Here is a 14,387-nt window from a genome sequence, read left to right as displayed (position 1 = left end):
TATGTATGACATCTACCACCCTACCCTCATCAATTTCTTTTGTTACCTCCTCAGAAAACTCAATTAGGCTCATGAGGCACAACCTTCCCTTCACAAACCAGGCTGACTATCCTTGAGTAGCCTGTACTTCTCCAAATACTCATAGATCCTATCCTTAAGAATTCTCTCCAATAGTTTTCACACTGCTGACAGAAGACCCACTGGTCTATAATTCCCAGGATTCTCCCTATTACCTTTTTGAAACAAGGGGACTACATTTGCCATTCTCCAATCCTCTGGCTCCTCCCCTGTGGCCAAAGAGGACTCAAAGATCATAGCTACTTTTCCAGCTATCTCTTCCCTCACTCCACACAGCAACTTTGTTTATTTCGCATCTGGCCCTGGGGACTTACCATTTTGATGTTTTTAAGAAGATCCAACACTTCCTGCTTCTTAATCTCCACATTGTCCAGCACACAAGCTTGTTCTATTCAGACCTCACACTGATCAAAGTCCTTTTCTCTTGTAAATACTGAAGAAAAGTTATCATTTAGGTTCTCCCCAACCTCTTCCATCTCCAGCACATGTTGCTGCCTTCATGCTTTAGCGGTCCCACTTTAATTCTTGTCATCCTTCTGTTCTTCACATACACATAGAACACCTTGGGGTTCTCCTTAATCCTACAGGCCAAGGCCTTCTCATGCCCCCTTTGAGCTCTCCTGCGTCATTTCTTAAGCCCCTTCCTGGTTACGTATACTTCTCATGAGCCCTTCCTGTTTCCTATATCTAATGCATGTTTCCTCCTTCCTGCTCCACCTGCTTTATCAACTAAAGTTCCCCTTTTCTACTATCTTTTCCCTGATCCAGTGGGACAAACCTATCCCAAACCCAGCATAACTGGTCCCTAAACTTCCTGCACATTAGTTCTGTGCTTTCACTCTTGAACATCTGTTCCCAATTTACTCTCATTAGTTCTTGCTTCATCCCATCATAATTAACCCTCCCCAATTAAACACTTTCACCTTTTGTCTGCTTTTATCCTTATCCATAGCTGTGCTAAAGCTCAAGGAGTTGTGGTCACTCTCACCAAAATGCTTCCCCACTGAGAGGTCTGCCACCTGATCAGGTTCATTACCCAGAATTAGCTCCAGTATGGCCTCTCCTCTCGCCACTGGTCCACATACTGTGTCAGGAATCCTTCCTGAATACACCTGAGAAATTCAGCTCCATCTATCCCTCTTGAAGTCAGGAAGTGCCAGTCAAAAAGAGAAAAAGATTGTGAATTCAATGAGATGTAAGCATTGTTTAATGATCCAGCTGGTAGTTGGGCAGCAGAAGTGGTAACAAAATAGCAAATACAACATTTTGATGATACACATCTAAAGAGGAAAATAAATTGTATCAAAGAATCAAGGTATCTACAAAGTCAGATAAAGTGAGTGAGCAAGAAGGCAATGTGAGATTATTCAACATAGTAAAAGTATAAAGCAAATATTTTTAAGAGTGAGGAATTAGTAAGTATAGGTGTAAAAAGGAATTTTGTGTGTGGGTTTATGAAACACAAGAAAAAAACAGCAATTAGAATGGAAAATGGTTTGTTGGCTTTAATTGCAAAGAAGTTAAGGTAGAGATGTATGAAGTCGTTGCATTTATTGATGTGATTGCTCCACCTGGAGATTTTTTGGCCAAGAAACTGCATTTTAATAAGCTCAACACTATTTGTGAAAGATTTTATTTGCATGTTTCACAAAATAATATAGTCAAGCTATATCCTCTTAGTACAACCAAGTTTCCTTTTAGAATTATTGCGTTGAAACTGCTCATATTAGTTTCAGAGTGATCTTCACTTTTGCTGTGTTTCAAGTTCTCACACTTTCAGGATACAGCACAGTCAGTTTGATTTGTGCAGGTAGCTCTTAAAGGGACATGCAACCATGCAAGCAATGGTCTTCCAATAGCATATCTTTAAGCAAAATTGGTTTAGTAAAGCTCAAATATTTTTCTGAGTATTGTGACAAACAATCTGTTCACAGTCTATATTATGATTGGATCAAAGGGCTAAGTTGAATATATCAAACTTTGCTGGTGAAGTAAGCTGGATGGTAATGTGGGTTGTGAGGGAGATGCAGATAAGCCCCAGGAAGATTTAGACAGGCAAAGCAAAGGGGCAATGATGTGCAACAAGGAATAAAATGCAAATATAAAAGGTCCTCATAATAAAATGTTTTTTTTTGAAATGCTGAAAACTTATAAGATGAGAAATTATAAACTGTTAGTGTTCAGAAGAACCCAGTTGTTCTTGTACATGAATAAATAGAATTAAATTGGATATGGAAAGCATTTTGTAAGGTAAATAGTGTCAGCCATTTTTAGAAAAAGTTTTGTGCATTAAAGTAAAATGTTTTACTGCTATTATATAAGGCACTGGTGACCCCCACACTAGGAAGTTTCTGGACTCTCTAATGAAGTAAGATGTACTTGTGATGTATGGGGTGCTGTGAGGGTTCTCCAAATTGATATCTGGGATGTGGGTTTTTTCTTAGTATTAAATGCTTTTAATGTAATTCATTACAGTTCTGTGGTGGAATGCTGACCACATTGAATGATTTTTGAGTACATTCTGATTTATGAACAAAATAGATATACAAATATCTGTATAGCAGAACCCATTCTTTATCCAAGAATGGCCTATATTCAAGATTAGATTTTTGAATGTTAGGCAATTCAATGTATACAAGGTTAATGTAGGAAGTGGTGACAAGGTAATAGATCAGCTGTGATTTTGACTGGCAGAGCAAGGGTGGTGTACTCTTGCATCTATTTCTGTTTTTACAGACAAGGAAAGTTGAGCATTTATTTGAAAATTAATTTTACTTGCTGCTCTGTCATTAATATTATTGTGTCGAGGTTTACACAGAAAATAAATTTCATGGGATAATGAAAACCTCACAAAAAATCTGTCTGATATATACTGAAATTTTCTGTAATTTGTTACCCTGATAAGGATGATGAGTTTATTGTTATCTTTGGCTTGGCTTCGCGGACGAAGATTTATGGAGGGGGTAAATGTCCACGTCAGCTGCAGGCTCGTTTGTGGCTGACAAGTCCGATGCGGGACAGGCAGACACGGTTGCAGCGGTTGCAGGGGAAAACTTGTTGGTTCGGGTTGGGTATTGGGTTTTTCCTCCTTTGTCTTTTGTCAGTGAGGTGGGCTCTGCGGTCTTCTTCAAAGGAGGTTGCTGCCCGCCGAACTGTGAGGCGCCAAGATGCACGGTTTGAAGCGATATCAGCCCACTGGCGGTGGTCAATGTGGCCCACTGGCGGTGGTCAAAGAGATTTCTTTAGGCAGTCCTTGTACCTCTTCTTTGGTGCACCTCTGACATGATGGCCAGTGGAGAGCTCGCCATATAACACGATCTTGGGAAGGCAATGGTCCTGGAGATGTGACCTACCCAGCGCAGTTGGATGTTCAACAGCGTGGATTTGATGCAGTCGGCCTCTGCCATCTCGAGTACTTCGATGTTAGGGATGAAGTCGCTCCAATGAATGTTGAGGATGGAGCGGAGACAATGCTAGTGGAAGCGTTCTAGGAGCCGTAGGTGATGCCGGTAGAGGACCCATGATTCGGATCCGAACAGAAGTGTGGGTATGACAACGGCTCTGTATACGCTTATCTTTGTGAGGTTTTTCAGTTGGTTGTTTTTCCAGACTCTTTTGTGTAGTCTTCCAAAGGCGCTATTTGCCTTGGCGAGTCTGTTGTCTATCTCGTTGTCGATCCTTGCATCTGATGAAATGGTGCAGCCGAGATAGGTAAACTGGTTGACCGTTTTGAGTTTTGTGTGCCCGATGGAGATGGGGGGGGGGGGGGGCGGGTAGTCATGGTGGGGAGCTGGCTGATGGAGGACCTCAGTTTTCTTCAGGCTGACTTCCAGGCCAAACATTTTGGCAGTTTCCGCAAAACAGGGCGTCAAGCGCTGAAGAGCTGGCTCTGAATGGGCAACTAAAGCGGCATCGTCTGCAAAGAGTAGTTCACGGACATGTTGCTCTTGTGTCTTGGTGTGAGCTTGCAGGCGCCTCAGATTGAAGAGACTGCCATCCGTGCGGTACCGGATATAAACAGCGTCTTCATTGTTGAGGTCTTTCATGGCTTGGTTCAGCATCATGCTGAAGAAGATTGAAAAGAGGGTTGGTGCGAGAACGCAGCCTTGCTTCATGCCATTGTTAATGGAGAAGGGTTCAGAGAGCTCATTGCTGTATCTGACCCGACCTTGTTGGTTTTCGTGCAGTTGGATAACCACGTTGAGGAACTTTGGGGGGCATCCGATGCGCTCTAGTATTTGCCAAAGCCCATTCCTGCTCACAGTGTTGAAGGCTTTGGTGAGGTCAACAAAGGTGATGTAGAGTCCTTTGTTTTGTTCTCTGCACTTTTCTTGGAGCTGTCTGAGGGCAAAGACCATGTCAGTAGTTCCTCTGTTTGCGCGAAAGCCACACTGTGATTCTGGGAGAACATTCTCGGCGACACTAGGTATTATTCTATTTAGGAGAATCCTAGCGAAGATTTTGCCTGCAATGGAGAGCAGCGTGATTCCCCTGTAGTTTGAGCAGTCTGATTTCTCGCCTTTGTTTTTGTACAGGGTGATGATGATGGCATCACGAGGGTCCTGAGGCAGTTTTCCTTGGTCCCAACAAAGCTTGAAAAACTCATGCAGTTTGGCATGCAGAGTTTTGCCGCCAGCCTTCCAGACCTCTGGGGGGGATTCCATCCGTAAAGTAATTGAATTGAATTAAAAGAGACAATAAGTACACAAGAAAGATAGATATGAAATATTCACAGTAATCCATGTGCAAAAGAAATAACACCATAGTGTTATTTTATGCTGTTGGAGAAGACCATGAATAGTTCAAGATTCTGATAACTGTTGAGAAAAAACACTGTTCTTGAACCTGGAGGTGATGATTTTCAGGCTTTTGTATCTTCTTCCCAAAGGGTGATGGGCATTTTGTATTGTGCTGGCTGCCTTCTTGAGGATGGGAGGTCAGAGCATGGATGGACCTGGCTATGCTCTGTGTTTCTGGGCTCTTGAAATTACCAAACAAGTCTGTGAGACAACTGGCCAGTATACTTTCTACAGTTCACCTGTAGAAATTTGATAAGAATTTCTGATTACATTCCAAATCTCCTCAGACTTGTTAGAAAGTCGAGTTGTTGGTGCGACTTCTTCACTTTTACCTTGATGTGCTAGTTCCAGGAGAGGTCTGAAATTTGGACTTCCAAGAACTTGAAGGAACCTTATTTAGAAAAGTGTGGAACCTAGAAGCATAGGGCATATTCTTACTTTAAGAGGTCAGCGCTTTAGAACAGAGTAAATAAGACTATTTTCACTATATTTTAGACTGTAGGTAAATTGGGAATATGGCTGTTGGACAGGAAAGTGGAGTTTAGGAGAAAGACACAACAATACAAACTTGCTTCTTATTGTAGAGATGCATACACTTCAATGAAAATTAAAATATGTAATTGAATACTGAACATCATATCACTCAACAGTAACATTTTTCTACCCTACCTGATTGTTGCATCATCCTTTTTCTACAGGTTAAAAAATGGACAGCCTATTACTGAAAGATCAATTCGATATAACATTACCGGCTATGAACTAACTATAAGAGATGTTTCAGGAGAGGATATCGGTAGTTATACTATAATACTGGAACTTAAACAATGGAAGCTTTTCAAAAATGTTACGTTCTATCTCAATGTAAATGGTGAGTAAATGAAGTCTATAAATTCATGAATAAAGTAAATCACCCAGCTTCAGCTAAAAGGGAAAAAAAAATTTAATTAGACTGTTAAAATATTTTACTTTTATTTGTAGTGATTCAGTCAGACTGTTGTTTTCTTGATGCCTGAAGTGATATCTCTGTCGACTAGGTCAAATCATAAATGGATTAGGTTAGGTCGGGAACTTTCTAGTGTTGCAATGTTTCATTTAAACAGTATCCTCAAAATAGGAGTAGCCAATCCAGAGCCCTCTATTTTCCCTTAAAAATAAAATGTAATTCTATTATTTTTCTTTCTTTGAAAAGCTGTGCCCATCACTTGTAAAGATGGAAATTTGGGCTTTAAATTACATCTATAGCACATAAAAGAGGGAAACCTGTCTCACTCAACATTTATGACAGTATAACATAATGCTTACCATCTCTCAAGGCAGATGATGGCAATAATGTATTAGAGAATGCAATGTAACAGTGTTAAATAGAAATTCATACAATATGGTACCAGAAACCAATTGAGATTTTCAACATGAGGATGTATATTAGAAATACATAACTGTGATAACTTGGGTGGAATATATAGAGGGATCTGGACCAGCTGGAAAGAGGGGCTTGAAAAAATGGTAGACAAGTGTGAGGTGTGCATTTTGGATGGAAAACTAAGAAACAGCATGCACACGAGGAGAAGGGTAGAACAGAGGGATCTGGGAATCCAGATACATAATTCCCTAAAAGTGGTGTCACAGGTGGCTAAGGTTGTAAAGAGAACATTTGGCATATTGGCCTTCGTAAATCAAAGTATTGGGTATAGGAGTTGGGATATTATGGTGAGACACTGCTGAGGCCAAATTTGGAGTATTGTGTGCAGTTTTGATCACCTAACTATAGGAAAGATATCAAAAAAGATAGAAAGAGAGCAGAAAAGATTTACAAGGATGTTACCTGGACTTCAGGAAATGAGTTACAGGTTAGGACTTTATTCCCTGGAGCATAGAAGAATAAAAGGAGATTTTATAGCAGTATTTAAAATTATGAGGGGGATAGACAGAGTAAATGTAGATTGGCTTTTTCCACTGAGGGTAGATTAGATCAAACCGGAGGACATGGGTTAAGAGTGAAAGGGGAAAAGTTTAAGGGTAACATAAGGGGGAACTTCTTCACACAGAGAGTGGTGGGATTGTGGAATGAGCTGCCAGCTGAAATGGTGAATGTGGGCTCAATTTCATCATTTAAGAAGAATTTGGACAGGTACATGGATGGGAGAGGTATGGAGGGCTGTGGACTGGGTGCAGATCAGTGGGACTAGGCAAAAACAAATGGTTCGGCACAGACAGGAAGGGCTAAAGGGGCCTGTTTCTGTGCAGTAATGTTCTATGAAAACAGTAGTGGGATGGCTGCGGGTTTCCAATAAACACCACCCAATTTATTCTCTGAAAATTTAAATAAAGAAAGAATTGGTGGGGTCTTACCCCTCACAAAGCCATGTCAGTGTGCCCAAGTGCTGAAGTTTGTTCAGTATTTGTTTAAAAAAAAGCCCTCTATTATACAATACTGTAGACAGGGAGATATATTTCATGGTAGTCTGAGATTGATAGGTACAATTTAAGATGTGACATTAGAAGAAGTTACAGAAACAAAATGGCCCAGAACTTGTTGGGAAATACTCACATTTCTGTGCCAAACTGCTCCATCTTTTCCACATAAATGCCACCAACTTTATGCTTCAGTGCTGATCCTGTAAACCTCTGAAAGCTATTTTACTGTTTGGAAATCTCAATGTTTGGGCGCTGCCTCCAGCATTCCCCTTCACACACAGGAGCCTTGGTTCCCATGTTCCCTTTAACACTATGGGCCCCTAATTTCATCTCTCCTTTTGAAAATACTGGAGTCTTGTTTATGCGCTACCTTGAAATTCTCCATGGCCCATTTTAAAACTGATCAGATTATCTTTCTTGCAGTTTATTTAAACTTAGGCTGGTTCAAAAATGTATTAAACTGCTCTATAGCATCTTAAAAGAGTGAATTAAATATGTGTAGTATTATTAATTACAATAATGTCCAGAAGATTTGCCCATCTATTACCACCAAAATTGCAAGTGTTAACAGATTAACAGATTTAACCATACTCTTCATTAGGACTTGGCCAACTGCACTCTTACTTTGGACTCAAGTGTGGGCAATGGAACTGCCCTTTGAAAGTACCCCACATATTTCAGTAGAGAGCAGTGGCTTAAAATGGCCCAGGAAATGTATCTAGTAATTTATATAATTCTAAAATTAATTGAGATTCTTTAAATGTTTAAAATAATTGAACGGTGCCTATTTAAAAGAGATTTCTTTAGCTAGAGAGTGGTGAACCTCTGGAATTTGCTAACATGGGTGGCTATGGAGACCAGGTTGTTGGATAATTTTAAGGCATAGATTGATAGATATCTGAATAGTCATGATATCAAAGGTTATGGGGAGAAGGCAGGGGAGTGGGGCTGAGTGGGAAAATGGAGAGACGGAATGGCCGCCTTCTGCTCCAATCTTGCAATCTTACCATTTTACTTCAAATTCTGTAATAGTGTTATCATCTTTTCAGTTTTTTTTGAGAGAAGATTGTTTCATCATTTTTTTTGTATGTTTCTGAATGTCAGTAGACATTCAAAAGAAGTCAATGTTCTTAACAGTGGATTAAAATAGGGAGGATAATTTAAGTTTTGTTTCAGGTAGAAAAGTGTGTATTTACCACACAGGTCGTTGATGAGCTTGGGTGGCTTTCCACCTGGGGTAAACTCTGGTCCAAAATGAAGTCAGATCATGAAAGAAATACATGATAGGGGTATTCATTGTAAATGTAACAAGTTAATGAGGCTTCAGTGAGGTGTGTAGGAATTACTTATTTCTTCTGATTTTTTTTCCACAATGGGTTCTCTGACCCGAAATTACTTTCCCAGAAACATCACACGTAATACCTCTATTTAACCATTATCCTTTGAATAACTATAAAACACAACTATATCTGGCTTTGTGGATTTAGACGCTTTGCTTCTCCAAATCTAAGTTTTCAGACATCATCTTTCATTGGGCAAAAAACCTTCTGTCATGCCCAACTTCTATATAGCTTTGTGCTATATTTCCTTCGCGTTTATCACACGCACATCTCAATGAATGCCGCTTTGAGGTTGGTTCAAAGTTTAGTGATGTCATTTAATTATACATTTCTCTTGAAATTTAATCAGCATATTGCTCACGCTGTAATGAACTAATACTTATCCTTGGTCATTAACAATAATTGACTATCAGATAAAGGCAGCTGAGGTCCCTGTTTTTCAGCAGTTGCAAAATAGTGTGAGGCAGTTCAATGTACATTGGCTGTCATTAATTATTTAGAACATTTAGAATTTGACAATCCGATCATTTCTGCTTTTTCACTAATTCCGTAGAGGTTGTTTATGTGGCACACAGTGATGACCCAGTGATTATAGTCCGTAGAGGTTCTTTATGTGGCACACAGCGATGACCCAGTGATTATGGTCCATAGAGGTTCTTTATGTGGCACACAGCGATGACCCAGTGATTATGGTCCATAGAGGTTCTTTATGTGGCACACAGTGATGACCCAGTGATTATGGTCCACAGAGGTTCTTTATGTGGCACACAGTGATGACCCAGTGATTATGGTCCATAGAGGTTCTTTATGTGGCACACAGTGATGACCCAGTGATTATGGTCCACAGAGGTTCTTTATGTGGCACACAGTGATGACCCAGTGATTATGGTACGTAGAGGTTCTTTATGTGGCACACAGTGATGACCCAGTGATTATGGTACGTAGAGGTTCTTTATGTGGCACACAGTGATGACCCAGTGATTATGGTCCGTAGAGGTTCTTTATGTGGCACACAGTGATGACCCAGTGATTATGGTACGTAGAGGTTCTTTATGTGGCACACAGTGATGACCCAGTGATTATGGTCCATAGAAGTTCTTTATGTGGCACACTGTGATGATCCAGTGATTATGGTCTGTAGAGGTTCTTTATGTGGCACACAGTGATGACCCAGTGATTATAGTCCGTAGAGGTTCTTTATGTGGCACACAGTGATGACCCAGTGATTATGGTCCATAGAGATTCTTTATGTGGCACACAGTGATGACCCAGTGATTATGGTCCATAGAGATTCTTTATGTGGCACACAGTGATGACCCAGTGATTATGGTCCATTGAGGTTCTTTATATGGCACACAGTGATGACCCAGTGATTATGGTCCATAGAGGTTCTTTATGTGGCACACAGTGATGACCCAGTGATTATGGTCCATAGAGGTTCTTTATGTGGCACACAGTGATGACCCAGTGATTATGGTCCATAGAGGTTCTTTATGTGGCACACAGTGATGACCCAGTGATTATGGTCCATAGAGGCTCTTTATGTGGCACACAGTGATGACCCAGTGATTATGGTCCATAGAGGTTCTTTATGTGGCACACAGTGATGACCCAGTGATTATGGTCCATAGAGGTTCTTTATGTGGCACACAGTGATGACCCAGTGATTATGGTCCGTAGAGGTTCTTTATGTGGCACACAGTGATGACCCAGTGATTATGGTCCGTAGAGGTTCTTTATGTGGCACACAGTGATGACCCAGTGATTATGGTCCGTAGAGGTTCTTTATGTGGCACACAGTGATGACCCAGTGATTATGGTCCATAGAGGTTCTTTATGTGGCACACAGTGATGACCCAGTGATTATGGTCCATAGAGGTTCTTTATGTGGCTCACAGTGATGACCCAGTGATTATGGTCCATAGAGGTTCTTTATGTGGCACACAGTGATGACCCAGTGATTATGGTCCACAGAGGTTCTTTATGTGGCACACAGTGATGACCCAGTGATTATGGTCCGTAGAGGTTCTTTATGTGGCACACAGTGATGACCCAGTGATTATGGTCCATAGAGGTTCTTTATGTGGCACACAATGATGACCCAGTGATTATGGTCCATAGAGGTTCTTTATGTGACACACAGTGATGACCCAGTGATTATGTAATCAAGAAGCCTAGTGAATAAAACAATTCACTGGAAAATTGGGCTCCTGATGAACTGGGTGCTTGATCTTCTAAGTCATTCCTGCATTAAGTAAGGCTCTCCAAACTTACAATGTCTTTAACATGCCATAAACTAGGAATGTATTAGAGGTTTTGGAACAGGGAGGTTAAAGTTGAGGCATAATTCACAACAATTTGAAGAATACATAAATAGTTACCAATTAAGAGTTAAATTTGGAGAAGGCACATGCCCTACAAGCAAGCTCCACCACTTAATAACATCATTGTATATCTCTAAGACCTTCTCCCTTATCAATAATCTATCTAATTCAGCCTTACAACTATTCAAATAAACTTTTTCATTCCTTGAGGAAGAGAGTTCCAAAGACTCACAACCATTTGGAGGGGGAAAAAAAAATCACCTCATCCTTTATTTTTAAACAAGTCATCACTAATTCTCTACTCTTCCATAAGTGCATACATCTCCATGTCAGTTTTAAGATCTCTTGGGATCTGTAATCAAATCAACTTCCCACTATTCTAAACTGCAGGGGATACAAACCTATCTTGTCTGACAGTTCCTCATTAGACAATCCATTAATTCCAGTTATTAGTCAAGTAAATGTTAACTGAACTACTTCAAATGCTTTAATACCCTTCCTTATATTAGGGGTCTAATACTCTTTGCAATACTCCAGATATGGTCTCACTATATCCTATATAATTGAAGCATAACTCTATGCCTTTTTATTCAGTTCACTTTTCATATTTCTTGCTGAACATGTATGCTCATCATAAATCATACAAATTATGTCACCCAGATCTCTCTGCATCTCAGGCTTCTGTAATCACTCACTGTCTTGATGTTATGCTCTTTACTATTTTTCCTAAAATGGAAAAAAATAATATTGAGCAATATGATCACTTCATTATTTCCCCTTGCATATATGCATGTGTCATCAGATTTTACAAATGCACCTTGGTGTCTTGATCTAAGTCATTTATCTAATTTGTAACATGTGGCTTACACCATAATCTTTTCCAATTTTCGAAACAGAAATCTAAACTTAGACCACTACTTGCTTTTGCTTTCTTGAAGCTTTCTGCACATAAAAGATAAATTATTCAAGACAAGTTGATAATTTTGCTCTGAAGTGAAATTGACAGCAAGCATTTATTAACAATTAATGTGTGAAATAAATGCATTTTGAAACCAGTTATTCAGTGGAAGTGAAGTTCTTAAGACTTACTATTGATTTTTAAACCCTTTATGATAATTCTAATGTCCATGCCACTGACCATACTTCTTTTATTTAAAAAAAGCCATTGTATTGTGTGGGTGAATTACTGATGATACACAAACTCTCTAATATGGAAGGTAGAATAAAATAACCGAGAACATTGAGATGGGATAGAAGAAAAATGATGACTTTTCTTGCTATAATGAAAATTTGATGATAAAAGTGAGAGATGGTGTGTTGATTATGTGAATTGGCTGTGCAGTTACGTTTATACAGGGTGAATATTTGCGGGACCTATATTGTTTGATATTGGCAGCTTATACCGTATCAGGTTGAATATTAGGCCAGCATATTGAAATATAGCAATAGTAATATTATCTATGCAGGATCCTAGAAGTGACAGGGTAGTGAGCAGTTCATCAATCTCTAGATATTCACAAACTGTTTACAAAAGCTTAATTATTAAAACAATATTTTGCATGTTAAACTTGTATGATAATATTGCATGTTTTAATTGTAAATTTATATACTGCCCTACAAAATGTATTTGGACAATCCCTGTACAGTTAAGACCAAATGACAAAGTCATGTTAGGGAATGCTCTAGAACAACTGTGGACACTATAAAAAAAACACATTCTTGCTATCCTAGGTGTCTCAACTTCATTCAAAATGGAAAATCTGAAGCAGCTCTCAGAGTTTCAAAAAGCTATCATTATTGACTATCACTTGTGTAAAAAGTCCATCCATGAAATATCCAGAAGGACTGGAATACTAAAGTCGACTGTGAAGCTCATGATCAACAAGTACAGGAAAAGAAGCACCGTAGTCAATAAATTTTGCTCAGAAAAAGCAAAGAAGGTCCATGGCGAAGATCATCCTTCCTTGAGAAAAAAGGTCAAACAAAATAGGAAAATCAATCGTGGAACCACATTAAAATTCAACAAGGACATATGAATGCAGCCCACTGTGCAGACCTGTGCCACATAGCAGCAAAATTGTGCAACTTGTAACACTGCCAAAACTGTGAGATTCTGTTTTGAAACAAAAGCAAAGCGGGTGCCTTCAGTTGCTGTAGTGGGTACCGCAGAAGTGCTGTACTGAACCCAATAACTGACACAAGCTGGAACACAAATTTGATACACCTTATTTTTGTTTTGTGTCTACCAAATGACCATTCTTGAGGAACTTACCAATAATTTGATCAAGTGCATAGAACTTCTACAAGGAAGAGTTATGACCTTTAAAAACAGAAGATTCACATGTAGCAGATGAACTTTGACAAAGAACATTTATTTGTTGTTCATTCACACAGTCTTGTTTTAATCCTGTAACATGTATACTAGGATTGTTCAAACACTTTTTGTAGGGCAGCATTATTTTCTTAAGATTGCAGTTTATATCTTCACAAAATGATTCCTAGTTTTCTCACAAACACAGCAATATATTGTAATGAAAGGCACAGGCTGGAACATGAATATATTAAACTGCAACAATGGTACTGTCTTCAATTAGGCTCTGAGCATATGAATAAGGCCTTATTAAATAATTTATCAAAGTGCATAATTTTGATTTTGTAACTCTCTTTTCGGCTTTAGTTTTCTAATGAATTTGTTTTTACAGTAAAACCACATATATGTGAAAAAGCACTGCCCACTCAGAACCTTGATCTCTACCCACTGGGCAGCAAACAGACTCTGTCGTGCTCTGCCTATGGCATCCCCATTCCTAGAATCCTGTGGGTATGGCAACCTTGTTCCCAAAATAGTTCCAAAGCACAGTAAGTAAACTTTTTTTGTTTAACATTTATTTACATTGTAAAGTACTATTAACAATATGGGTTCAGTGCAGGTTATGGGTTTACTTACATTTATTTAATTAAAAATCAGTGTTTAATATATATTTCATTATAATAATTTCTTATGCCTTATGAATGTGGGTAGCCACAAATTGTGTCAAATAAATATTTTTATATGCCAAACACAAAAAAAAGAAACAGTGTTAACTATTATAAAATCCTCAGGGCAGTCAGTATTAAAAGGGGCTAAATGTTTTTGTTTAATTAAATAGGCTTTCTCAAGACTTTAAATTGTCAGAAATGAAATTCACATTATCTCCTCTAGTAAATACCATTTTAATCAGAAACTTCCATTGAATACCTGTTTAGAGGCTGGTTCTCCTTCAAATTCCAACCCCCTACCCTCTCACACACACTGATGGCTGATAAGCAGCTGTACAAAGAATTGTGTTTGATTGGAATTTCTAATGGACAAAGCTTCACTCTTAGAAGCTGCTGGTAAGCTGCCTATGGTAAGCACTTTTTGTTTGCACTTGTGGTATTTTCAGGAGGCA

General features: G+C 39.0%; 1 protein-coding gene across 6 annotated transcripts in view; it reads left to right on the top strand.

Annotated features, from left to right (window-relative positions):
• The window catches only part of flt1 (fms related receptor tyrosine kinase 1), a 274,469-nt gene that overhangs the window by 76,963 nt on the left and 183,119 nt on the right, over nt 1-14,387 (top strand). For all 6 annotated transcript variants that reach the window (XM_069891516.1, XM_069891514.1, XM_069891517.1 and 3 more), the window contains exons 9-10: nt 5,576-5,745; nt 13,659-13,815. In XM_069891516.1, the coding sequence (XP_069747617.1) occupies nt 5,576-5,745; nt 13,659-13,815 (327 nt within the window). The remainder of the gene's footprint in view (nt 1-5,575; nt 5,746-13,658; nt 13,816-14,387) is intronic.

The sequence above is a fragment of the Narcine bancroftii genome, chromosome 7 (genome assembly GCF_036971445.1).
Source record: "Narcine bancroftii isolate sNarBan1 chromosome 7, sNarBan1.hap1, whole genome shotgun sequence".
NCBI classification, from domain to species: Eukaryota; Metazoa; Chordata; class Chondrichthyes; order Torpediniformes; family Narcinidae; genus Narcine; species Narcine bancroftii.
The sequence above is the reverse complement of the archived record's forward strand: the minus strand, read 5'-3'. Positions and strand labels throughout refer to the sequence as shown.